The following is a 27,657-nucleotide window of genomic DNA, read 5'->3' on the forward strand; positions in this document are numbered from 1 at the left end:
CTGACTGAACATGAAGGGTCAACATTTCATTTTATTTCCAAAGCCCCCCACCAGTAGTTACACAAAGCTCATTCCTGTGCCCCAGCTGCATATTCATAGATTCATAAATTGTTAGGGACTGGAAGGGACCTTGTAGATCACTGGGTCCAGTCCCCCTGCACCAGTTGGGCATGGATGACCCTCATGCCTGTGTCAGTTCTCTAGCAGAGGTAAACTGTAACATGTTCCAGCTCTTGATATGCCTGGCATGATTCATCACCTGAAGGGGAAAGCAGGTGACCAAGTTTAATTCACACAAAAGAGAGGTGAACCTGCAAGCAAGAGAGGAGTGCTTGGACGAACTTGTCATCCCTGTAGTATTTATTATCCTGTCTAGGACATCTTGCCCCAGGTTAAGCTGGTCTGGAGCCTGGGACTCCTGTTGGACTTTTCAGTGCTACTGGATGCCTAGATAGCTGTGATGGCAAACAATGTCCCTTCTTTCTGGCTACCCAGAAGATTACATGCCATCCTATCAGAAATGCATCTGGCACTAGCAATTCACCCATTCAGGAGCCTCAGGCTTGAGTTGTGCAACTTAACATATCTTGAATGAAGCCACATGCACTGCTGTAAAATACAGCAGCCCATTGGTTTAGCAACATAAATCCCCTTGGTGCAGTATTCTCTGTGGTGACTCCTTATAAACAGAGTTCAGTTCAAGGTCCCTCTGTCAGAGAGATCATAGAAGAATAGGGCTTGAAGGGACCTCAGAAGATCATCTAGTCTAACCCCACATTTGAAGCAGGAACATCTCTGCTCTGTCTGAACCATCCCAGACAAATATTTGTCTAACCTACACTTAAAAGCATCCTACAGTGGAGATGGTACAGCTTTTCTAGATGATCTGTTCCAGTGCTTATTAACCACTCTCATATATAGAAAGTTCTTCCTAATATCCAATATAAGTTTCTGTTATAGAAATCGATGGTCATTTTTCTTGTCTTGCACTCAGTGAACACTGAACTGTTGCTCATCCTCTTTATACTGACCATTTTTGTATTAGATTATCAAATTCCCCTTAGTCTTCTCTTTTCTAGACTAAATATTCCCAGGTCTTCCATCCTGTCCTTGAATATTATGTTTTCTAGACCTTGAAATATTTTTATTGTTCTTCATTTTGTCCACATCTTTTCTGAAGTGCAGTATCCAACACTGGGATGCAGTACTCCAGGTGATGCCTCACTAGTGCTGAATAGAGTGGAAAAGTTATTTCCCCTGACATGTATGAAATATTCATGTTAATACATTCCAGTATGCTCTTGGATTTGTCTGCAACATCAAATGTGGCCTAATATCTACCTTAACCCCCAGGTCTATTCCTACAGTTCTGCAGCCTAGCCTTCAGCTTGTATTTGTGTATTTGATCCTAAGTGCAGTATTCTGCACTGGGCCTTATTGCATTTCATCTGACTGATTTCAGACCATTTTTTTCTGATTTATCAAGATCATTTTGAATCCTAATCCTGTCCTCCAAATTGCCTATTACCCTACTCATCCTACTGTCCTGATACTCATAGTCATCCATGGTTCTGGCATGGATTCACTTCTTTCTCTGTGACCATGACTTCCTGTAACACCTAAGTTGGAAAAATGATACTGGAACCAGCAGTAGAGGTGTGTCACTGCAGGAAGCAAAATCTTCCCAGGAAGTGTGTGTAAGATATGAACCTCGCTGCTGCATGAGATTAGAATATTGGCCAATGGAAAAGGTATCTCTTTTTTTCAGCACTTCACTTCCATGGCATAACTTTTCCTTGCTCAGTCACATACTCCCCTAGTCAAACAATTTCTCCTATAGGTAAGGAAAGCAGAGAGAGAGAGATTAGTGCCATTGCTGCTTTTGACTTTGAATAACAGAGAACAACTTGAATAACTTGCTTTTGACTTCCTTTTGACTTTGAATAACAGGGAACCTTGAGAGGGTCCAGAGGAGGGCCACTCGTATAGTTAAGGGTTTACAGGCCAAGCCCTGTGAGGAGAGATTAAGGGACCTGGACCTCTTCAGCCTCCACAAGAGAAGGCTGAGAGGTGATCATGTGGCTGCCTACAAATTCATTAGGGGGGGTGCAGCAAGGAATTGGAGATGCTCTGTTCACCAGGGCGCCTCTTGAGGTAACAAGGAACAATGGTCACAAACTGACAGAGAGCAGATTTAGGATAGACATCAGGAAAAACTTCTTTACGGTAAGGATGGCCAACATTTGGAATGGGCTTTCAAGGAAGGTGGTGCTCTCCTCTACCTTGAAGGTCTTTAAGAGAAGGCTGGACAGGCATATGGCTGGGGTCGTCTGACCCCAGCACTCATTTCTGCCCAGGCAAGAGGTCAGACTCAATGATCTGTTGAGGTCCCTTCTGACCCTAACATCTATGAATCTATTAATTTGGATATGATAGTGATGGAGATCCATATAAGAGGAGAAGCAGGACCAGGTCGGCCTCAGTGTAACTTCTGTCCCGTAGATGTTTGCTCCTATCTCAGAACCCTTACACGCCGGGTGTGCTTCTGAGACAACCAGATTGGATATGTCAGTGAGGGGCAGCAATAGAATGGGCTTCCAGAGGGGAAGTGCCAGCAAGGGCACTGCAGATCAGGGCTAGCATCAATTGACAGAGGCCTCTACCTTTCTGAGGTAGGAGCAGGTGCAATGGTGGAACTGTGTAGTGGGAAGCTTGAATGGTATGTGTGTTTGTACCTAGTTTGCATACTGCAGGGGCTGGAGGTGAGTGGCTAGAGAGGGGAGCTTAACAGGAGGCTCCCTGAATGGTTCCTTCCTGGCATTTCAGATTTATTTCAGGAATTGTTTTAAGACAGATAACACACATTTGGCAGAAGTCTCTGACCGCTGCCTTCCAGACCACCAGCTCCAAAACTAGGAGACAAACCAACACACAGGGCAGGGAGTTTCCTTGGGAAAATCCTTCCTTAGGAAAATCCGTGAAAAATTATCAAGGATCACATTTTTACGAGTCCAGCAGGTAATATGCCAAAGGGCAACCAGCACAGGTTCATAGCAGGTCATTCCTCCCTGACTAACCTTGTTTCTTTCTATGACCAGGTCGCTAAGAGGTTAGACGCAGGAGTTGAGGTAGATGTCATCTACTTGGACTTTAAGAAGGTCCTTGACACAGTATCCCATCCTATTCTTATGAACAAATTGAACGGTTGTGCCATAGATGATTACACAGTCACGTGGGTGGCAAATTGGCTTAAGAGTCATACCCAGAGAGTTGTGGTGAATGGGTCAGTATCTACCTCAAAAGATGTGGGCAGTGAGGTCCCCCAACGCTCAATACTTGGGCCACAGCTGTTCAACATCTTCATCAGCGACCTGGATGAGGGCATGGAAAGCACTCTGTCCAAATTCGCAGATGACACCAAACTGTGGGGCAAAGCAAACACACTGCTGGGAAGAAACTGAATCCAGGTGGGCCTGGACAGGTTAGAGAAATGGGCAGAGAACAATAGGATGCAATTCAACAAGGACAAGTGCAAGGTGCTGCACCTAGGAAGAAGGAATTACCAGTACACTTATAGGCTGGGGGATGACCCTCTCAGCAGCACAGCAGCAGAAAGGGATCTCAGAGTCGTTGTTGACTCCAAGATGAATGTGAGTCGTCATTGTGATGAAGTAATTAGCAGAGCTAACCACACTTTGTCATGCATTAGTAGGTACATCACAAACAGGTCCAGGGAGATAAAGGTTCCCACCATACGGCACTGGAAGGCCACAGCTAGAGTACTGCATCCAATTCTGAGCACCACAATTCAAAAAGGATGTGGACAACTTTGAGAGGGTCCAGAGGAGGGCCACTTATATGGTTAGAGGCCTGCAGGAAAGGCCCTATAAGAAAAGGCTGAGGGACCTGGACCTTTTCAGCACAAGGGAAGGCTGAGGGGGAATCTTGTGGCAGTATACAAACTCATCAGGGGGAGATGCTCTGTTTACCAGAGCACCCCTGGGAATAACCAGGAACAACGGCCACAAGCTGATGAAGAGTAGATTGAGGTTGGACATCAGAAAGAACTTCTTTATGGTTAGGGTTGCCAGAATCTGGAATGGGCTTCCAAGGGAGGTGGTGCTCTCCCCTACCTTGGGGGTCTTCAAGAGGAGACTGGACAAGCACCTGGCTGGGGGTCACATGATCCCAGCACTTTTTCCTGCCATTGGCAGGGGGTGGGATTCAATGATCCTTTGAAGTCCTTTCCGACCCTACCATCTATGAATCTATGAGCTTTTGTTTCCCTAAAGCTCCTTGCCTTGGTGCCTGATCAGCCATCTCACCCTACTGTGTGCTTCCTCAGCTAAGTATTTCAGCCCCATAGTAAGGTGCTGTCCCTACTTGAGCTCAGCTGCACCAACTCTGAGCCAAACCCCAGACTTCTGGCAGGCTCAGTGGCCTTGGGGAAGCATTGTTTGAGCAGAGTGAAGCTCAGCAAAAATACTACATCCTGCCATGCATTCACCCAAGTTGTATTGAAGGGGTGTAAAGGGGAGTTCCCCTGAAGTCATATGAACCATCCCTCCTACTTATTTTGCTTGGTGTGTAAGATAGCAGATGCGATATTCTGCTCTCTGCAGCCTCCTCATGAGTCTTAGAGCAAACTCTGTCCCGAGAGTGCAGTTGTTTATTCACAGCGTCACTTCTCAGCTGCTGCAGGGAGCCCACCAGAGCTCCCTTAGCTGTAGAACCAAAGAGAAGCTGGTTCTCCATTGGTATCTGTCTTTTCCTGAAACAGAACAGCTGGCCATCCCCAAAGTACCATGGGGCTCAGCTCCTCTCTTCTTCCCTCTGCTGCCTGTGATTTGCTAGTAGGGAGGTAGCAGAGGTAAGGGAGCATTGTCTGACAATGATTCTCTCTTTTTATTGATGACAATAAGACTTTTATTACAAAGATGTGTTAAAGATCGATGGAAACTGAAAAGGATTTAGTTGTCTTTTTGCTTTTAAGTGCTTTGTTTTCACTTGGCTGGGCAGCGGGCCAGCGGTGGGGAGGGAAGTCTTTACTTGTCCACCTTGTTTAACACAGCTGCTGGAGATCAAAGGACTTGGAGGGGAGGAGGGCTGGGCTTTATACTTGCTTCTGAGAAGTCGCCTGAATGTATTCTACCCTCTTCCCCAATTAATGGAATGTTAATATTCGTGTGACTTGCATTGGGGTCCATTTAATTCAAAAGGGAGGAAATCTAATTATCTCCATGATTAATCACCATGTATGCAGTGTATCATACCTCTCTGTCAAAGGACCTGATCTGCTTTGTAATAAAATATGTACAGGCTCAGGCTGCAATCCTGCAAGCAAATCAGTGGCAGGCCCTTCCACCTGGGCTCCCTTCAACATCAGCAGCCTTGATCTTTTAAGGGGACTAGGCATTGTGTGCCTACATTTCAGGGTATCCAACTTACCTTAAATACTTGGATCATATCCCGTCCTCTGAAATGTGGGCCCTTGAGGGTGTCAGGTTGTGCACCCATGGTTGGAGGCACTTACTTTTGGATAGCCTTGTGCTGACTGGAAATGAAGTGCCTGTCCCTACTCACAGAGCTGTTCACTCAGGCCTTTACTTCTATCTGAAGTCCCACTTTTTCAGGTTTGGAAATCCATCTGAGGAGGGATTGTTGGAGCCATATTATCCATACTAGACAATCATACTGATATCAGTGGGAATGTGCATTAGAGTAGAGGTCTGTTATTTGGGGCAGCTCCTATAGGCCAGATCTTGAGAGAATAGCTTAATATTATGAGGCTTAAGGCCTAATTTACCTAAAGCTGTGAGGCTGTGATCAGTACTGATATGCCAATGTGAGTGATGTGGTGAGCTGAGGACTTCTAGAAAGAGAGGGTGGTTTTAAAAGGCCTCATTGTGTGGCGGTGTTTGGAATGCCATGGGGAGGGGGGCACTGTGCTGTGGTGAGATCATGGAGGCATGCTACCTGGCTCCTCTGTTGTCCCTGGACTCCAGCAGCCTTACCCCCTCACCTCCAGAGGGCTGGATGGAACACGCTGCAGGGAGCCAGAAGTGGCATGTAGGACCTGGGCCATTAATGGCCTTAAAAATAAAAAATCCAACATTTTCTAGTCAATCCCTGCCCACGCTGTCAGGCAGTGAAGGCAACACAGCAGCAGGCAATATTAATAACAGTAATAAACCAATACTTTGTGCCTCTACTGCATATTTCACCTGGCAAGCTCCCTTCTCCCACCCTCCAGCAACAATCCAGTAGCAGGAGCTGACAGGTCAGTCTTTTCAGTAGCCCACATTAGAGCAGGTAGCACCAGCCTACCCTTAATGGTACAAAGGGGCTCCTGCCTACCAGCTGTCAGGTCACCATGGGAGATACAGTCTGGTGCTAGGGCTGGGGTGGTAAGAACCAATTCCACTCTGATGTTGCCATTACATAATGCATTTAGGGCAGCCCTATCAGGACTGGACCGTGCAGGATCCACAGGGTTCAGCAGTGACTGTCAGCCTTTCCCATTGAGACCCTGTATACATGAGGACAAGACCCAACAGGTATGGTGGGATGTAGCCAGTCCATAGCCAAACACTGGCAGACCTCTCCCTCTGGCTACTCATTTTCAGAGGGATAGTCCTCACTCATTATGGAGGCAGTGATTTGGAGGAGGAAAAAGCAGGAGCTTTATGGCTTTGGAGTGGGATTTTTCCCTGCTCGGCTTAGTGCTCATGGGGAAGCAGAGAATGAGCATGTTCTGGTTGGCATTCTTGGCAGAACTAAGGTAGGAGTCAGCATGGTGACCCCTGCAAGCACAGCTAGCACTGAATCTTCTGACATTGATCCCTGATGCCCAGCTGCGCTCAGGGTCCTCAAACACTCAGAACCATTGAACGTTGGTTTCCTTTTGGCCTCTTTCAGATCATTCCCACTGAACTGAATGGGAGCAGAGCTGAGCAAAAGCCAAAGCTTTAGAAAATCCTTACATCCTGAAGCATGGTAGCTCTCTGTGATGACTCCTCATTTTCGGGCAGGTACCAGGGGGCAGTTCTCATCCTCTCATCTCTCAGGCCCAGTCAATAGAACTTTTGCCTGCTGTATTTTTTTAACCCTTCTGCTAGGCACCAGTCAGCATCAACTAGGGCCAGGTTCAAATTTTACTATGGCTTGAGCCCCCAGAGAAATCTGGGATCACTGAATTTGGCTAGGGTGTCCCACGTAAACAAAATCCCTTAGCTTTGAAACAACAAAAAGGGCGTCAGGCCTATGCAGGCCAATAACTGGCAGGACTCCATTACTGGTCAATTTGCTCTAGGGACTAATACCCCCATGGCATTATCCCAGTAAAGGCCCTAAGCCTGGCTCAGATTTGCCAAGCCCTTAATTCTGGCCAGAATTGCCAGCAAGACATACAGCTAGGGTTCAGCCACACAGCTAGGCTGAAATCAAAAGATGTTGCAACACCAACTAATAGGTGCCAGACACTCAGCCCTGGCCTAAAGCACACTAGGCTTGTAATCCTGGCCCAGCTCTGCCAGCAAACCACAGCTGGGGTTCAGCCACACAGCTAGGCTGGAACCAAAAGAAGTTGCAACAGCAACTAAAACATTCCAGGCTCCAACCCTGGCTAGTCTGCTTCAGGGATTAACACCTCCCACAGTATTATCCCACTCAAAACCCAGAAAAAACAAAAGGGGAAAGAAGAGGGAGAGAATAAGGGTCTCAAGCCCTTAGACAGACTTTCTCTCCCAGTACCTGAGGCTTTCCCTTCACATAGCTTCAGTTCACTTCTCCAGTGAAGTGGGGAGACCCCCATGGGGAGCAGTTTTGCCAGCTCCCAATTCAGCTTTTCAGGTCTCAGCAGCCCCTGGAGAAAAAGAGAGCTGCATCTTAATTGAGAAGTTTCTATATACATGGCATCACACAAGCTTTTCCAATGGGGGCTTGTCTTGCTTATAGTTTTCCTCTTAACCAATTAATTTTAAAAAGAGAACACTGACCAGTTAGCCAATTAGGCTGGGGGTCTGATGACTCCTATTTATGTGGCTGACCCCCATTCACTTTTATTTAAACTAAACAACAGGGGTATCCTCAGACAACAGGCCTAACAAAAGCCCTAGGTAGTTGCCCATGTGCAATATCTCCTGTCCCTTTCCAGCTTACCCAGGCAGGGAACAGAAAACAAGATACTATATATATATAATATATATAAATGCACACACAATCCTATTTAACTAAAACCATATATAACAACACCCTGCAATACAAAATGGCATGTGCATTTTGTGTGGGTTAATATCATCTAAGTACCACTCCTGTGCTCAGTGCTATGCTTTGCAGTATTATCAAGAGAGTCTCTGGCCTAGAGAACTGTAATTTTATCTCAAGTCAATTCCCACCCATCCAAAATCACATTTCCCCCTGCAAGCACCAAGATGTCTAATATCCCCCCTTCAAATCCTGGAAAATAAAGAGAGGTGTCTCAACCAATCTAAATCTCTCTCAATGCTTGCAGAGGGTCCATGCAAAAACTAAAGAGCATTGGAGCAAGTATTGATTGCTGAGTAATGCCAAGTATAATCTGAACTATATGGCCAGAAAGGAGTCCCGCCAGTGATACAAACTGGTGTGCCTCAATGAGATTCTCCAGTTGCATCTGGTGGATAAGATGCGCAATACAACAGAAAATGACAAGCAGCTCTATCAGACTTCACTGAGAAACCCATGCACGCCAGCAGAGAAGAACACATCCTCACTGTTCACTGCAGGGAGCCTTTCACTCCTGGCCGTGACAAGGGAGGGTCAGCACTGCATCCTTGCTTAAACCAGACCTGAGTTATCCCAGTATTTCTCTACCTGTCTCACTACTGCTTTTTTTCTAAAATCTCAGCCAAAAATGGCAGGGTAGGGGCTGGCATGTAATTCCCAGGCATGGTAGGCTGAGCCAGTATTTTATAAATACAGTCAGTTGAGGCTAACTTCTAACCTGGAAGCTGTTCTTAAAGCCATCATGAGTATCTGTAGGGTAGGCATGTCCCCAGAGAAGAGGAAAGCTCTGCTTCAGGATGGGGTAAGGCTTAGGAGCGAGTCTATGCACAAGGCTAGAAAGGATTTTCCAAGGCTACAAGAGAATGTGCTGTTTCTCACCACAGTTAGTGGAATTGACAGCAGGGGTTTGGCTGGCTGAGACCTGGCTAGAAGAAGGTAAAGTACTGCCCTGAACCTGGAAATAGCAGGCTATTTGAATCTGGCATTCCAGCCTGGCAAATTTGCTGGTTCAAGTGACAGATCATCTGGGCTTCAAAGTGGGGCTTGTGAGCAAACTTCTACCTTTGTACATACCTGTTTCTGTATTCTGGTCCTAGACGATATGAACCTGCTTCCTGCATGCTTCCAGTTTAAGGATCCCTCCTGCCTCCTTTCTGAGGAGCTTGACTTGATTTTCTGGCAGCTACCTGGTATACTGGATACCATGGGCACTTGCCCCCTTTGGTCTCCAGTGCTGGCTTTGCTGTTGACTGGTGAAAGGGGAGGGCTGGGCCCCAGCGGGTTGCTTGCTGGAAGGTGTAGAAGTGCTCAGTGGTGCTTTCGGCTCTTTCCTCATTGCTTTTGTCATTTCCAGAAAGCTTTGTCAGTAGGTCTTACCCTGATGCTCAGGAGCAGTGGTAAATGAAAGCTTATCTCCCTGCCGCTCCCTCTGTGTGTGCACGCAGGGAGAAACGATGATTATTTGACAAACAGTGCCCAGCAGATGAAGTGACAAAGGCTGAGGAAGAAAGGCAGGCAGTGAATTAGAGGCTTGTTCCACCTCTGCTATTTTACTCCAGTTCCTTAACTCACCCTCCCACTCCCTTCGAATACATGATTCTGGCCACGATCATTGCGAACTGCATCGTCCTGGCGCTGGAGCAGCACCTGCCGGGGGATGACAAGACACCTATGTCCCGAAGATTAGTAAGTGCCTTTCTCTCATACCCTCCTTCTCCTCTGGAATCAGTTCTGGGGTTGTCTCAGTGTTAGTGGGTGTTGAACCTGGTGAGGAACCCGTACCAGTCCATCAGGCTGTGTGTATGCTGTAAACCTACCATGCCTGTCAATAGTGCCCTCAGGTGTACCATGTTGATCCAGGAAGGCTGTCTCCTATGCTGGAAACAGTATAGGCTCAGGTGGGCCTCAGGTCCTCAGGGTGCTAAATAGCTTGTTTGAAGTGCTGTGCAGACACGGCTACCTGGGCTCCTGGTTTAGGAGGCAGCTTCTACAGAGCAGCCTCATGCACTTGAGGTACCATTGCCGGGCCTGGGAAGTTTGCTACATGCACGTGACCTCAGTTGTTGAGGTTTAACCCTTCGATGCCTACTGCTTATCAGAAAGCTGCAGGTGCAGTCCCTTTGCTATCTGCCTGATTATGGAGATCCTGGGCTGGCTTTGGAGTAGGACAGAAGTGGGTGGGAGCTTTTTTTCTCTCCAACTTTTATGCCTCAGGAAGATTTTACCCCTCCACTGCCTCCTGTAGAATACCTGGGGATAGGGGAGTTTGTCCTCTGGGTGGACCTGGGACACTATAAATGGGGATTTCAGAAAGATTTTGCCAGCTGGACATCGGAGGGTGAGGCAAGTGAGACAGTGGCAGAACTCCACAGCTTATCATTCAGTGCTGTGGGTTAAAGAGGGGTTTAGGCTTGTGCTGGGAAGGGGGATCTCTGAATGGGGCCCAGCAGGGAATTTTGGGCATGGCAGCTCAGTGTTAAATACTGGTAAAATGGCTGCAAGCTGTACATGTGCCCTGGACATTTGCTGCCTCTCCCCTTCTTACCAATGTGCTGGGTCCCTTTCTGCAGGAGAAGACAGAGCCTTACTTCATCGGGATCTTTTGTTTTGAAGCTGGGATTAAAATCGTTGCTCTGGGATTCGTTTTCCACAAGGGCTCATACCTGCGGAATGGCTGGAACGTCATGGACTTCATTGTGGTCCTCAGTGGGTAAGTTCTCCATCAGCCTGCCTAGTGGTATGGCCAAAAGACTGGTAGGTAGGGTGATTTGCAGATTCATGAACCAGATTCTTTGCTCCAGTGAGGTCCAACTTGAATAATTCTGCTAATTCTTACCTGGGGCTGGGAGTTTATTTTCAGGCCACTCTATTCCTGGGCCCCCACTCACCTAGTTGGCACAGTGGGACATGCCTAACCTCCAAGTGAAAGAGGAAGAGCTCACTTGTAACATGCTGGATGGAGTTACCCTCCTCTTGGCTGGAGGCTGGATGCTACCCTGCCCCTGGGACTGTGACAGAGTGAACAAGAAAAGTGGGAGAGTGTGTGGGAACCCTGCCCAAGAAGAAGTAAATGGCACGCTGTTCAGCTGAGGAGCTGATCTGAATTTGTCTTGGAAGTAGGATGCTTACTAGAGTTTTAGAACTAGGATCTAGAAAGACCTTTCCCCCCCAGGTCCTCTAAAAATGCCTTATTGGAGATGACTGCTGGCTTCTGCTATCTTTATAAAATCATTATCAAAAGCAGAAACACGCTCAATTCTGTGTAGGAATCCAGTTTGAAGCAATGCATTACTTGCTGACCCATCGTACTACAGTTGTATTTTAGGACCGTGTCTGGGGACATCTGCCTCTCTAGCCTCTCTGTACTATTTGGAATTATTGGCCATGCCACTTGTTGCCAGATTGGGGATAATCCTGGGTGTGACAGGATTGTTGATTCCACCTGGGAGTTCAGCATTGAGAGAGATGACTGAGTTTCACACAGAAAATGTGAAAGCAAGTGAATGAAATGTTCCTTGGGTGAGTTTGTGAGAAGTGTGATGATCTGTGAAGGTAAGCAAGGAGCAGTACCCTTTAGTGTCCAGTGTGAGCATCCTTGGACAGGGCGCATCTGACAGTTGAGCAAATAAAAACTGGCGACCCTAGGTATTCAAAAAGCAAAGAAAAATCCAGACTGCAGCTCCATCCGTTTCTGCATGTGTGCATTTATTTGTGGGTTGATTGAAACAGTGGTCTGTTTAAAGCAGCTAGTTTGATATATAGAAACAGATGGCTCTTGTCATCTGTGGATCTCAAAGCACAAATTCTAATATCCAAGGTCTAATGAATAAGGGCTGCAGCTTGTCTTTCCTATTACTTCAAAGATTGCAGATTAGGAAACTGAGACAGTGATAGAATGTGAATCAAAGTCTCTCATGCAACTGAGGACAGATCTCAGAGTAGAACCCAGGAATCCTGATTCTCTGAGTCTCGCTGCAATTGTGTGATCAAGCATGATGGGGACATTCATGCTTTCCAGAGGTTTAAAAAGAAACTACTGCATTGTTGATGTTGAAGGTGGCTGCCCCCTTCCATGTGGGCTGGCCAAGGAGATTAGATGAAACAAGGAGAAGTGTGAGACCAGCAGTCTCATTCTAGTGCCTGCTGCCTGAGTGTACTTCTGTCTGCAATTGCCCACCTGTGACTTCTGGCAATGAATGCAGTAGACGCATGTTTCACATTGCTTTTAAAGAGCATGCGAGTTTCTGTTTGCTTGTCTGACTTCAAAAGCCAGTGAGGCAGCAGGGAAGAAAGGCAAGTCCAGTGAGTGCCTGTGTTTGCGTTTCATTCTTGAGATCCAGTTCTCAGGACCAGTCTCAGTCGCTTTGTTCCGTCTCCACTAGGAGAGGTAACCAGTGGCCTCACCTTCATGACAGCTAGTTCCTGGCTTTGAGGAGATGGAGGTGAAGGGGTCTTGTAAGGGGTGTAGTGTGGGGTGTTTTTGACCATTGCTGGCATTGTTGAAAGATGAAAATCTTCTATTTAGAAATGTCCCATTGGTGGAAGAACTGTAATGAAGGGGGTGGGAAAGTTTGCCATGGATTTTGGTTCCATAGTGCCAGAAGCTGTTGTGGGACCTAAAAAGATTTAGTGGAGAGTGAGTCCCTCCTTGCCCCTTCCACCTGGAAGCCAGGGATGTTCTGTTTGCCAGTGTACATGTGTCACTTCTCAGGCAGGAATAAGCAGCAGGTGGAATCTGTTTCCCAGTGGATTTTCAGCATAGTCTCAGTTGCACCTTGGCTTTGTACTTTGAAATGAAGTGAGATGCAATGCTGCTTCCAATAGTGCCAAACACATAACGCAAGGTCCTATGGCCTATATGCAAGGGGGGTGGGGGGCTGGTTTTCTGGTTAGAGGTGGTCTCAGGAGTTTGACTTGGGGGCCTCCTAATGGTCCAGCAGCAGGATTGTACTCACTGGTGTCTGTCCCTGCCTTGTTCAGTGACCCAGCACTCACTGATGAGCCTTCAGAGGCTCTTGGTCAATTCTCTGCTGTTCACCATAGCTATGTAAATATTTTTAACTTTTTTAGCCCTAAAAGGTTTTGACCTGGTGAAATCCCATTGTCTGGCCCTTCTCTGCAACTGCTGCTAGCAGCCCTGATCGCACTTGCTAGAGCTAGTGTGTGCATTGGGGTGGGGCGTGTGATAGACAGTCATGTGCTGAAGGGCTCTGATTCAGGAGAGCAGCTGGGTGGGGCGGAGTGGGGGAAGGTGCTCCTCTGACTCCTTGGAAAGGATCCATGCAGTGAGCAAGACCTCTCCTACTCCTCTGAGCCATCATTGCACCCGCCCTCAACATGCTCCTCTCCCCTGCTGCTAGATCATACCAGGCCTGATCGTGTGCTTTTCACAGCAGCTGCATCATTCACGTTTCTTCTTCCCTTTCTATCCTATCCAGCCTGGCTGGGATTGCTGAGGTAGCAGGGACTAGGGAAGGCTAGCCTGACTCAGTACTACCATGAGAGCATTCATAAGCTCCTGGGCCCAGTGGATGTATTCAGATAGTCAAGGGTGGAGACAGAGTATCCTGGGATACAACTAGATCTATCCAGCATCACTTTGCAGCCCTCTTCAGTGATTAGAGGGCTCTGGCTGTGATGTGTTGCCTGAGGACAGACACCTGTACAGACTTGTCCTGTAGCATACTTGGTGCAGCTAGGAGGGAGCTGCTTTGTCTGAGTCTGCAGATGCTTCACAGTCACCAATGCCCCGGAGTCATGCCTTTCTAGGTCCCCTGTCTTTTTGCCACTGTCCTTCAAAGGGTCGTGAGGAGACCACAGCTCTTTTGACTAGAATGTGGGTTCTTTATAGCCCATAATGAGACAACTTCTCCAAAAGGCTTCCTCTACGGGGATGGTGGACATCATAGTGAAGAAAGGTGTTTGCAGGAACATTCTCCTCCACTGGAGGAGACAAAGCAGATAAATCCCGTGTCATATGCCCAACATAAATAGGCAGGTGAAACTTCCAGCCTGTCACATTGGGATAGTTCCCTTCCAGCTCCCAAAGGGATTAGCAGGGGCAGCTGATTTGAACCTACCTGTTAATGTACCTGGAGGGAGCTCCCTGCTCATCACCTCAGGACAGGGGGATTCCAAAGCCTAGAGCTATGGAGGTAACCCCCACCAGACAGGTCAGGAGGGCAGACACTTAAATGCAGGGGCTCTTTCAGGGGCAGAGGGGATATCTGACATAGGCCTTTGCCTAGCATGGGGATGGGTGAAACACTGGGATGTGGAAGAGGTTTTTACTAGTGACCTTTCTCCTCTCTTCGTGTCAGCCTGGATGAGTTGACTGTAAGTGACATGATGCTGAGTCAGCGCTCAGTGATTACTCACTCATGAACATGTTCCCAGTTTCTCCATGTTCTGGGCACAGGGCCAGGGAATCAATTGTCCATGAAGGGCTGTTAGCTCCATACAATCCAACATGCTGACAGACATAGAGGCCTTCCTCTGAAAAGCCCATTCACCGTGTGTGTAGGCATCAACAACAAGAGTCGCTAAGGATTATTTAGAAACTTCCCCGTGTTGGGGGTGATTCCAAGGTCGCTTTACCAGTTTTGAAAGAGACCTCCTTGATTATGCCATCTGTTGCAGGCCTCTTATCTTTCTAGAGATGCTTCATCCTCTCCTTCTGCCCCCATCTCCACCCCTAGCCTTTCTGTTGGTCAGCAGCTATTCTAACCCATCCAAGAAACTCCTTATTGTTGTCCTGATCTTGGTTGAAGCAGGACAAACTTTGTGCAGAGTCATGGCCAGAAGGCAGATGAAAGCACTTGCAAAGCATCTGGTAGTTTCTTGCTGACAGTGTGTGGTGGGTGTATCGGATTGATGTCTGCCAGTAAAAAAAAATAAAATACAGTTTTGTATTGAATGTATTTGACACCTGTGAGGAGTCCAACAGAACACAGGGTTAACTTGCAGGTGTGTAGTTTAGAACAGGCAAGAACCAGTTCTCAGCTGGATTGTGACACTTCTGAGATGGGTCACATCAGAGGAGGAAGCACTTGGGTAACTAGGAACTAAGGTTGGTTTGAGATCTGGCAAATGATTAGGGCCCTGAGAAAATCGTGATTTTGTGGATTGCGCAGATACTGTGAAATTAGCCCCACATCATGATTTTTAAGGGTCACGAGCCTGTGCCAGAAAAACATGCAGAACAAAAGCACAGGTTTCCCTTTGCAGGCTGGCATCATTCCAGCCTGCATGGGGAAACCCGGGCTTTCGAGGCATTCCAGCATGCAAGAGGCTGCTGGGGGCATGGCTAGGATGCAGCTAGGCAGCCGGAAGAAGGTAATTGTATAGGGAGTAAGGGGGAAGAGGTTTTAGAGGGCCAGGACTTAGGGACTCTCAAGGTGGATGGGGCCAATGTGCGTGTGCCTGCCATAGGTGGCAGAAGGCCAGGGCTAACAGGGTTTAAAACAACACCTCTGTCCCGCACTGCCCAGCAGCACTTGGCATGCAGCCGCTCCTCCGCTGCTGCTTACAGTTGCAGCGCGCCCTGGCCCCACAAGAGCCCTGCAGGAGGGAGGGGCGGGGGTCAGGTGGGGCTCAGGCCCTCAAATAATATTTCCCCCCACCCCTTATGGGTCTGCTGCGTGTGCAGCATGCACACGGGTAAAATATCATTTTTCATAGAATATTCACGGGACTACCAGGACCCATTTGCCAAGATCAATGGTAGTTCCATGAATATTCTGTGAAAAATGATACTTTAATCGCACACGTGCTGCAAATTTTCTACATGGAATCAACAATTTTCTCAGGGCCCTACAAATGATGCAATGCAGTATTGCAGTAGCATAACTAAGGTGGGGTGACTGAGGCCACAGCCCGGGGCACTGACTCGGGACTGGGAGGGGGGTGGGAGCATGGAAATATAGTAGCTGTTGCTGCTACAGACTGGCCATGCCATGGACATTGGAGCCCAGCAGCCGCTGCTGCCCCAGGCACTGGGTTGCCTGGTTATGCCTCTGCAACATTGTGCTATGCTATGTCAGACAGCACATACTTTCTGCATCCTATCATACTCTATGTTTTTGCAGGCTCCCGTTATTCTCATCTCAGTATTAGAAAGGATTGTGGGTAAGGAGCAGAAACAGCTTTCACTGCTCTGTTTTACTGGATTTGTCAGCTGACAACAACATTCTCCAGTTTGCACTCTTCTAACTTATTAGTGACTTTCTTCAGCAAATAATCCTTGGACTGAAAATTGTTTGCAAGCAACTTGTGGGAAATATTTGCACTTTGCAGTTCATGCTACAGCAGTTAGTTGCCTAAGTCAGGTAGCATTGTTTCTGTTCCCCATGTCACTGAATTGTGTAACTAAATCAGCAACAGACAAGATTGGGAGTTCACAATCAGATGTACAGATTGAAATTTACTTTCAACAAATATGAGCTTAAAAATCTCTGTTCAGGAGTAGAATGGGGTTGGTAGGCTCTCCAAGGAAGTAAAGGCCCCCTGCTATCAAAAACTCCCCTGGCTGATAGGCTATACCACTGAACTGAAAAAATGGTCTCTCAAATGTATAGAGAAGTTCATCCTGTTGCCCTCTGAGAAACCAAATGGTTCTAGAGTCCAGAACCATGTTAATTAATGGAGTGCATATGTAAATAACTGCATCTTGATTGGGTGAATGATCAACCTCTGATGAATTAATTGGCAAACACCAAATATCCAGCTCTTGCTAAGCTTGTCTGAAGTTAACACTGGGTGTTCATTTCTTTGTGGACTGGTAGTTCATATCTACTCCTTGAAGTTGGGACAGAGAAAGTTGGTTGTGCTTTGGCAATACATGGTCATAACCTGGGGATCCTCAGGTATTTATGATGGAGACATTTGGACTGTCCATAACAACACATATATTGGCTTTATGTTTCCATGAGCAACAGGATAGATGGTGGCAGATTCTCAGCTGGTGTAGATTGTCAGAGCAATGGAGCTGTGACAACTTATACCTGGTGAGAATCTTCCCCATTATCCCTTGTTGGAACTGCTGACACTGGCATTGCCTTGATCAATGTTTATTTCTTAAGCCAATAAATCCAGATGTTCACCACAACAGAAACTGACACTCACTGAGAGTTACTGACATTAAAACTTCTACTTGGCAGCCATCTGTTACATTTACAAAAGATTTCTGTGTAGAACCTGTTTCCATATAATCATGACTTCCTGAAAAATGTCTTTTTAGTGGTTTTCTATCTACACAGATTTTTTTAAAACATGAAATAAATTTCTTCAGTCATTTTGGAGGCATGAGCAGGGAAAATACACTTTCCCCTCCTGAGTTTGTGCATGCACGTACACACTTTTCCAATACACAGCTCAAAATTGGCCAGACTTTGAAATTGGAATCACTGGATTCCATTTTAAAGTATGTGTAGGATCAAATATGGCAAATGATGTGTAATTATCAACATTAGGGACAACCAACTAAACAGATGTAGATCTCAGCTGCTATCATCTATGTAAACAGAGATGACTGAAACGTCTTGCATTTCAGGAATAAAATCAAGAACATAGTTCTGCATGCTCCATAGATTTCTGGAACCACTTGTGGCCTACAGAGCTCTTCCAGCTGTAACCACCTGAGTGCAGTGCTTTGGGGCAGCTAATTAGCTTAGTTGAGAGACTGAGTTAATTAGTTTGGGTGCTGTGCCAGGTGAACTTGTTATTTAGCATTGTGCTATGTCCTCTTAGCAGATGCAGCAGGATGCTACTGAGCACTGATCTGGGACCAATTTTCAAATTTGGGACAGATATCCCATCTCAGGGAGTCCTTGGGGACACTGGGACACAGACACTGAATTAAGACTGCCTGGAAAATTTGGAACAGTTAGGCATTTTGGGGGATGCCACTCTCCCACCAATTACCACCGTTACAAAAGGTCCCAGCAGAAAGGCCAAATTCTGAATGGGTTTGGAAAATCAACCACTGGATTGTCAACTCACTAATACTGGTCTTTCCACTTGTCACACAGTGAAGGAAGCTTACACTTCTAGTGCTTGCGCAGTGCTTGCTTTGTGGACTGAGAAGAGGACATGATCCCTAAGCTGGCATCAAATTTAAGAGGGGCAGGGAAGGATGAGGTTAAACGTCCTCTACAAATATTTAGGTGGATGTATGCTCAGCACATTGTGATTCTTTAGGATCATGGATTGTATTGGCTTTCATATAGCAGTTGTAATAAAATAACATGTCACAGGAGACAAAGAGAGGGGGAAACCTTTTAAAATGAAAAGAAAGCCTTTGTAAATTTGTGCAGCAACCAGATTTTTGTTAATTGTAGAGGTTAGCAAAGGGGTTTTGTTTTTCTATTTTTGCAGGCTCCCTGTATATTTCTCATCTGTTTCTTTTCCTCTGCATCTTCTGTCTTTCTAATTCCATTTTGGAGGTGGAGGTTAGCAGAAGGATTCTGTTTTTCAGAAGACTGTGCTCCTGCAGCCTGGCCTTTCCCAAACGTCAAGCTTCATTGACAGCTGTCAGGCCCAATTCTTTGACATTTGCAGCTTTCAAACACAGAGACTGCACTTGCCTGGGAAAAGCTCTGCAGGCCAGCTGAGAGGACAGAGGATCATGAGAGCCCAGCTAGATTTCATTGGTGCTGAGCTTCTGTGTGAGTGGCAGCTATAGGCGGAGGAGGGAGAAGCAGAAGATGAATTATTGACTGTGTAAATCCAAGGTAAATAAATAGGGGCCAGTAAAGTAAGTGCTAGGTTTGGGCCTTTTAACAAGAGATTAATAATGGCTTGTGCACCTGAAAGCCCCTTGGAAATCCCAGGGGCTCTGTGGTTTTTATTAAGGTATTTCTTGTGATGGAACATGGCCAGGATGAGTGAATGAATAAATGAATGAATGAGTGCTGGTATTTTACAGTGCAAGAAGACTGGTGCTCTGAGGAGCCTGCCACTCCCTTCCTACCCCATGCATGGGCCTTGCTACTAGCAGCCTTATAGCTAAACTTGTCCTGGAATGAGAGATGAGGTTAGGCTTTAAGTCATGGACCTCCCATTGCAGGGCAGAGCAGAAGGCATTCTGGGAATGAGCCAGATTCACCATTGGTGTGTGGCTGGGGGCAATCCCTGTTGCCCCCCATTGCCCTGCACCATGTGGGGGGCTCTGCACAAGCCCTCTGAAGCCCTGAGGCCGCTGTAGGAGCCAGTGGAAGGTGGGGGTTTATTGGGCTTTTTTTTTTCTTAAAGGGCCAGACCTGGGGCGGGCGGAGCAGCCATGGGGAGGGGCTGGGGGAGCCGGGGGGGGGCTTGTGGCAGAGCCCCCCACGCAGTGTGGGGCAGTGGGGCTCTTCCCCCTGCATGGCAGCAGCCAGTGAATGGGGACTTTTTTTTAAAGGGCTGGGAGCTGGGGCCTGGCAGGGCAGCCTTGTTGGGGGGAGGGGGGGGGAGGGGTCTGGGGGAGCAGGCAGAGGTTGGGGGCACTCAGGGGTGATGGGGGAGCAGGCAGGGGATGAGGTCTGGCAGGGGTTCCCCCCATGGTCCCCTCCCCCCTCCTCCAGCCCCCCCCTCTCTCAGCCCTTACTTACCAGCTCTGAGTCTGGCTCCAGCTCTCTGCTAAAGTGGGTGGGGACTGCCTGAATCACTGAAGCTCTCTAAATCTTTTCCAGATCAATTTGGACCTTTTTATTGGTCCCCTGATTCGATTTGGATTTGAAGATTTGGCCACCAAATCGGGCTGAATCTCCTCCGCATTGAATCAGCACCCAAAGCTTTGCACAGCCCTACCTAACAGGTGATGTAGAATCTGGCCTGATGCATCTTCCTTAGGCACAAATCCCTGCATTTAGAAGAACCCCCACAGGTCCATGGATAAGAGGAAATGATGCCAGCAGGCAGTTAGCATCTATTTCTGCAATGAGAACCTGGAGTCCTTCCTGCCCATGCGTGTTCTTGTGCATGCTTAAACCCATGCCTGCACACAAGGGACTGGGAGTAAGTTCTTCTCTAGGAGCAAACACCTGCCATTTTGTAGGTGGAATGGAGCAGTGTTGCCCAGCTGCCTGGGACCTGTTCCTGTCCACATCACACTTAAAGCACTTGGCTGATGCACTCCATCATTCATCTTTTTGGGGCACTTGCAGGTCTCTAGCTGAATGCTGAAATGAGGCACCAGGATTTGTTCTCTTTGGTCCCAATCCAAAGCATCTTTGTAGACGAAGGGAGACTTTCTGTTAACTTCCATAGGCCCTTTAAGGCAGCCCATGAATGTAGGCTCAGTATTGAAGAGCAGTGGCAGACCAGAACTGGGTGTAGGTTGCAAAACCTGCCCAAACTAGCCTGTGCTGAGCTCCATGCTGCCATGGCTAGACTGCTCCTCACCTAGCTATCTCAGTTAAGGCTCAGTGGGGGTATCTCTCGGGTATCTTGCAGTCTATAAGTTCCCCTCCTTTCCTTTTCCTCTTGCCTTGGTTCTTTGGTCCTCCTGGGTGTCAGGGAGCTGTCAGAGCATTGGATCTCTCCATCTATATTCAGCCCTTGCAGCTGCTAAGAAATGAAGCTGTTAAAGTTTGATGCGCTCTCAGTAGCTGCCCAGCAGGAAAAGGGGTGGGGGTGGATGAGCAGGGAATTCTTCCCCTCCTACAGAAGGTAGAAGCTGATATGTCAGCTCATGTTGCGCCTATGCGTGTGCGTGCGTGTGCTTTATCCATGTTAGAGCACACCTGTGTCTGCACCCGTATGCCAGTGCCTCGCTGTGGTTGTATCCAGCAGAGAGCAATGAGTACAAACAGCCCATTAATTGTGTCCCTTTAGCAACATTTTCTCTTTAGCACCAGTGTGGCTTAAAAGGCTTTTAAAGCCTTTTTCTCTCTTTGCGAGAGAAAGTATCTCCTTTAGATTAATTGCTTTAGAGTAATTCTCTTCATTACCCAGTGCATAGAATCATCTACCTTCTCTTCCTCCTTAGCATGGCCACAGTTTGGAGGTTTGGAGGTTTGCTTCATATGTTTTTGGGCATCCTCAGGCACATCATGACCTAGCACATCTGGCACATTCATCAGGGACAATGAAACAGCAACTGTAGAGGAAAAGGATCAATGCTTTCGTGGCTGTATCTCATGGTTCTGGAGTGCCCTTCTACTAGAGCGGAGACATCCCAGACCTTAGTGAACAACTGGGTCCAGTTATGCCAGTAAACATCTCCTGAAAAAAGCTAAAGCTACATTATGTTTGCTTCTCAGGTTATGGCATCACCCAGTGTATCTGCTTCTCTTGTGATTCATCCCTTTGCGTAGAGTCCTTGGTGTATACTGCCTCTAGAATAAAAACACCTGATGTGTACTGTGTAAGCTCCAGGGTTTTTTTAGCTGAACCACTTCTGTAAAACAGTAGGGAGATGGCTTGGGGGGCTGCTAAGATTTCTCGGAAAGAAGGTAAAAACATAGGTATTAATAGTTTAAGGCAGGGCACAATGTGTATCTAAACTAGACAAGAGAAAGTTTCTTCTTGTTTCTTTCCAACTAGAAAGCCATGGGAGGTCATGGGTAGAAAAGCAGGTAGAAAAGGGTTACACTGTGACATCCAGGCATTCCTATGTCACATTCAAAGCCTGAGCAGCAATACAACAATGTGATTATCATGATAAAATCTTTAGTTCTACACAACCAAAGAACCAGTGCACAAGGAGGTCTTAGAAGGCAACCTGGTCTGAACACAAGCATGTTCTCTGATTGACCCAGATGATATTTATCTTTCTTTCCTTTATTAAATCAGTGACTATTGAATATTGCTGGTTATCTACATGATGACTTCCTCAACTCCCTCTCCTCCACCCCCCTTTCCTTTTCTTTCTTTCAGGACAATTAGTAAAGTGTTTGGTGTTTGGTTTGGATGAATAATTAATTCCCAAGCTTTGTGAATGATTCATGTGCCATATGCCATGGCAACAGGATGCGTGTGACACAGTCACCTCATACAAAGGGCTGTGCCATTTCCCTGGCCCTGTGGAGGGGATGGGGTACGTGGGAGGCAAGGAAAGGTTTCATGCTGCTGGTGACTTATCTAGACTTAGGTGGTTTTGGGGAGCCACTGGGGGATCCGGAGAGCCAGGGGGAAGTCTTGTCCACGAAGGGACACATGGATGGTGCCTGTAGGGCATCTCTACATCCACCCTTGTTGAGTGAAGGTAGTTCGGAAGTCTTCCTGTGCCCCCCCCCAATCTCTGCTTGGGGACCATCCATGCACAAGGTCTTTTGATTCTCTCAGTTTGAGCCTCTGCCCTGTTTTCTCAGCCCATGAGCTGACCTTAGACGTACCTGATTTTCTGTCATTCTTTCTGTGTCTGATCCTGAGTGGTGCTGGCCACTTTAGACTGCCATTGACTTTCATGAGGTGCTGGGCTCCTCTTAGGAGCAGGCCCTCCTTTATGTCACGCTTTACCCATTACTTTCTGTTTTGGGTTTGTAGGTAGGAGCCTGCAGGATGCCCCCAGCTGTTTTTAGGTTCCCTGCAAATTGAGGGCACACATCATCGTCTCCAAGTAGGTGCTTGTTACTTCACAGGCTCAAGCCTTCTGAGTGAGCCAGTGCTCTAGGACCAGATGCTGTGAGCTTAGCCCTCTCTCACAGAAGGTCTGGCCTCAGGGCCTGGTGTTGGGAAGCCCAGAGGAAGACTTTTGGGGAAGATGAGTGAGATTTCAGAAAACAGAAGGAAGCATGTCTGCTCGGCATGTTCCAGCAGCAGGAACGCACTGATTCGAGAAGACTCTTCTTTATTTTTAAATCCCGTGGGAGTCAGATTCTTCAGGTTACTAACATTACAGGCCAGATCCTGAGCCGGAGTAAATCAGTGGAGCTCTATTGTGGTTGGAGGAGCTACACCACCTTCCTCCAGCTCAGGGTCTGGCCCATGTGCAGTGAATGTCTTTTCTTTTGCTCCTTCCTCACATGTCTCCTTTTTCAGGTTTCAGAAACTTGTTCTGCTTAGAAAGGAGTGGGTGTCTTTCAGCCACACCCCCTCATTATCTGGGTTAACCTCCTCCCTTGACATTCCCACCAGCCCTCATAGAAAACGTTTGGCTCCTTCCCCACAAACCAGCACTGTCATGTTGTGTGTTTGGAGTTTGTCAAGATGAGACTGATGCCTGAACTCTGAAATGGTGTCCTTGATACAGTATCTTATGTTAGAAAGGCCTCATTTTATTCCAGTGCAAAAGGAGTTACGCCTGGCTCTGTCCCTGCTCTCCCTGTTTCTTTTTGTTAACTGGATGGAGTTGTGTTTAGAAACCTGACATAAGCATTAGGGATGAGATTAGGCTAGGGGTCCCTAGCTGAATTTCTCCCAAACTTTGGATTGGGACCTGAATATTGCAACTTGAATGTCTTTGCTGGATATTGGTGTGATCCAGAGCCCACTGAAAGCAATGGAAAGACACTTGTGCATCAGGGATTTTGTATTAGCCCCTTTCAGAGCTGTGTGGAACTCTGGTTTTGATTCATATGAGTTTTGGTGAACATTCCCTGTGGCTCTGCTTCAGGTCAATTCAGTTCCCTATATGATGCTTTGAGAACTGTGTATTCAAATGGACCCCAAAATTAAACTCAAAGCCACTGGGTTGTTCCTGGTTTCACAGTGAAACCATTTCTGACCATTGCATTTAAATGTGTGCGTCTCTTGGGCAAGGTGTATGGTGGAACAAGAGGTCAGGACACTACCTTGCAGCTCAATATCCACAGCCTAAATCAGCAGATGCCTAATTGGTAGATTTTTTTTTCTGGGTTTATTATGAGACAACTGAGGTTTGTGGATCTTGGCTTGAGCGAGCCTCACTGAACAGCATGTAGGAGAGCTGGCATTATAGCTGCTCCTGGTGCCAGCTCCAGAGGAGTATAATAGAATCATTCAGATGCTGGGTGTTGCTCCTCTTTTGCCAAGATATTGTGTTGGATGCAGCTGGCCCTGGGGAGTCACTGCTGGGGAAGCAGAGGGCATGCTGCTGGCTGAGCCTCCAGAGATGTCTGGTGATTGCACTGTTCACATTAAGGGTGGGCTCCAGCCTCCCTCGCAATTAGTTTAACATTCCACAGGTCATTTGTTTAAATGAAATTTCACAAACATCAGCTCATGCAGCCAAATGCTAATTATGCAGCATGCACTGTGTGGGCCAGCAGTCTTGGGGCAGAATGACTGCCTTCTTACCAGGAAGTCTTGTGCCAGGGCTTGTGGGATTTCATACCAGTCAGGTGAATCCACTCTCAGATTCCTCTCCAAACACCTGCTGTGAGCCCCCTGCATTTAGTATCCTCACAAACCAGTAGGGGCTGGTTAGCCCCTGGGGTGTTCCTGTGATGGGGTGTCTTTACCATATCTCCACTCCAACTGTTTTCATTCTTGTTGCCTATTTCCTGTTTCCTGTAGGATGGCCGTCTAGGGATGACAGGGTAGCTCAGTCCCTGGGCCCAGCTGTAGAAGTTTTTCCTAATACATGAAGAGTTTGCAGTGGTGTATCTTCACCAAGGACTGAAATCTGGGCACCTGCCCCCTCAGTGTAGGTGCATCCTAGAATTGCAAGAGGGGAGCCAGTTGTAGTGCAGAGTGATACCTGAGCACTGAGCCCAACAACTCCTTTGAGAGAGGTCAGTGAACAGCCTCCATGTAGGAATAACTCAGTCTTCCCCATGGGCTCAGTTTGCAATGGCCAGGTAGACACCTCTGCTATCACTGATCTAAATCTCTCTTAAACTTGATTAGTCTCTCTCTCAGAACCCAGTTTAGCTATTAAGTGAGAAGCTGACAGACCTAAGTCTGAGGAGAAGTACAGGGCCTGCTGTCATCCACACAGTTACAGAGCCTTGATACTATGGTTGAATTTCTCCGCTTCTAGTTGCTGGGATAGGCAGCACATGTGAAAAGTCCTGCTATGAGGTCTAAAATAGATGTTCAGGAGGAGAGCTAAGAGATAATTTACTTATTCACAGCACTTTTCACAGCTCACACAAAATTGTTAGTATGCTTTTTTTAATCTCTCAGAAAAGGTGAGATCAGCTGACACATTTGCAACATCACAAGCTTCATGCAACAGGAACCCCAAAATCTTAGCAGAAGGATACTTAATTGTAAAAGATGATTCAGAGCTATATGAACCAGCCTTGGAGCCAAATGAACCTGGAGCTTAGGAATGGTCAGACTTGGGCTTGTATCTCATACAGACCATCAGAGCTCAGAGGTATTTTGGGTTGAGCCATTACCAACAATTTTTATAAAGAAAAAATGTTACCAAGTGCACATTCCCATTTCCCTTCCTCCCTTTGAAAGCAAACTTCCCAGCCCTCCATCGTAGGAGCATTGTCTCTGGGATACTTCAGGGCCTGAGGATCCTGATTCCAGTGCAGGAGACAGGTCAGCATTCACAGTAATGGGGGTGTTTAGCAGTGCTGCATGTGAGAGAAAGTAAGAAACTGGGAAGGTAGAGAGAGTTCTGGACAGGTGGAAGTACAACATTACTCTCTGAATTGTTCATGCTTACAGTACTTGCTCTCGGATGAACCTTGCTGGCACTAGCTAGCTAGGTTGACAGAAGTAGCCAGGAGAGCTAGCACTAGCTAGCAAGTTGACAGCAGTCTTAAAGCTGTACTGAGGATGCAGTTGGCCCCTGGCTGGCTGCAGACACAGAGGACATAATGCCAGCTGTGTAAATTCTATATCCCTGCCCCCAGCTTGCCAAACAGATCTCTGGCACTTCTAAGAACCTGGCCCACAGGACTCTCCTGCATGCTTGCATTGTGAGAAAATAGTAACTTTGAGAAACTAAAATAGTGAGCAGTAAGAATAGCCCACAGGACATGGGATGGAGGTTCTTGTGGCCTCGAGAATGCTGTTTTACTATGCAGCTTTGCTACAGTGGGGGTTTCTAATAAGCTCCCAGACCAGATGCCCTTTCCTGTTGATTGGGATTAGTATCCAGAAGTAGAACAGCAGGGGTACAAAGCTGATGGGGTTGGAGTAGGGGTGGGGCAGATTTGGAACAGGCTGGCAGTTGTATAAACGAAACCCTGTCAGCAGGCATTGTTTATCCTGCTGGGAGATGCTAGGTGGACCTTGCTAACTCATTGTTGCAGACTTGGCTTGTGCATGGATCCAGTGGAGGGAATGGCAACCTTTTATTTATAGAGACTTTGGAGCTGAGGCAGAGAGGACCTAGGGAGTAGGCTAACAAGTCCAGAGGCAGGAACTTGAGAGGCAGCCATGTCTGCAGAGGAGGCTTGGACTGAATGTGAGGTCACCTAACTGTTGATTTCTTTAATAAAGGAAAGACATTTTTTCTAATAAAAATTCTACTATAATAAAAGCTGTGGCACTCCTGTCTGTGTGTCTGTCTGTCCGTAATGCTCCGGGCTAACTGTGCATGTGTGACCTGGAGCCTTACTGACAGCTAGATAGACAGGCGGAATTGATGGGGGCCAGGGTGTGCTCTGCCTCATGGGGAGGGGAGGGGGGGCATGGTTTGTGGCCCCGCAGGGGGGCGTGGTGCAGGCCGTGTGGGGGAGTGGCACATGGCGCGGGGTGCTGCATAGGGAGCGGGTGCCAGGTGCGCAGGGAGAGCCCACCAGCTGCAGCAAGTGGCCACGGGACAGGGCGTGCCCCATGCACCCGCTCCCTGCATGGCACCCTGTGGCCACATGCCCCACCCTCCCATGGGGATTACTCACCAGCTACAGCCATGGGACACGTGGGAGCAGGCTGAGCGGGGGCGCCCATTGGCTGCAGCATGCGGCCACGGGTTGTGGTGCACCTCCCACACCCACTCCATGCATGGCACCCCGTGCCTGCATGCTACACCACCCCGCGCGTCCACAAGCCATGCTCCCCCACATGGGGAGCACCCACTGGCTACGGTTACAGCTGCGAGGCGCTCAGAGCACGGGGGGAACCAGCATGGGGGTGCATGGGCAGCACCTTCCAGCTGAAGCACGTGGCCAAGGGGCGTGTTGGGGTGGGGTGGGGCACACGGCCGCAGGGTGCAGCATGGGAAGCTGGTGCAGGGGGCACGGGAGCACCTGCCAGCTGCAGCACACAGCTGCAAGCCACATCTCCCATGCGCACCCCGTGCCACACCCCACGGCTGCTCCCCACACCATGCCCCTCTGATGCAAGCCCCCTCTGGCGCGTGCCCCACGCCACACCCTGGGGCTGCTCCCCTGCCTCAGCCAGCAGGTGCTCCCTATACCTTGGCTGCTCCCCGTGCTGTGGTTGCTCCCCACGCCATGCCCTGCAGCCTCGCTCCACCCACTCCATGTGTCCGCATCGCATGCCCCCCCCACACGCTATACTCCCCACGCCACACCCTGGGAATGCTGCATGGGAACACCTGGGAACGCACCCTGGGAACACACA

At 47.8% G+C, this 27,657-nt stretch overlaps 1 protein-coding gene across 1 annotated transcript in view; it reads left to right on the forward strand.

Moving 5' to 3' along the window:
- The window catches only part of CACNA1E (calcium voltage-gated channel subunit alpha1 E), a 234,373-nt gene that overhangs the window by 15,896 nt on the left and 190,820 nt on the right, over positions 1 to 27,657 (forward strand). Inside the window, exons 2-3 of the mRNA XM_059728377.1 lie at positions 9,846 to 9,951; positions 10,836 to 10,975. Coding sequence (XP_059584360.1) covers positions 9,846 to 9,951; positions 10,836 to 10,975 — 246 coding nt within the window. The remainder of the gene's footprint in view (positions 1 to 9,845; positions 9,952 to 10,835; positions 10,976 to 27,657) is intronic.

Source organism: Alligator mississippiensis, chromosome 5 (genome assembly GCF_030867095.1).
Source record: "Alligator mississippiensis isolate rAllMis1 chromosome 5, rAllMis1, whole genome shotgun sequence".
In the NCBI taxonomy this organism is placed as follows: Eukaryota; Metazoa; Chordata; order Crocodylia; family Alligatoridae; genus Alligator; species Alligator mississippiensis.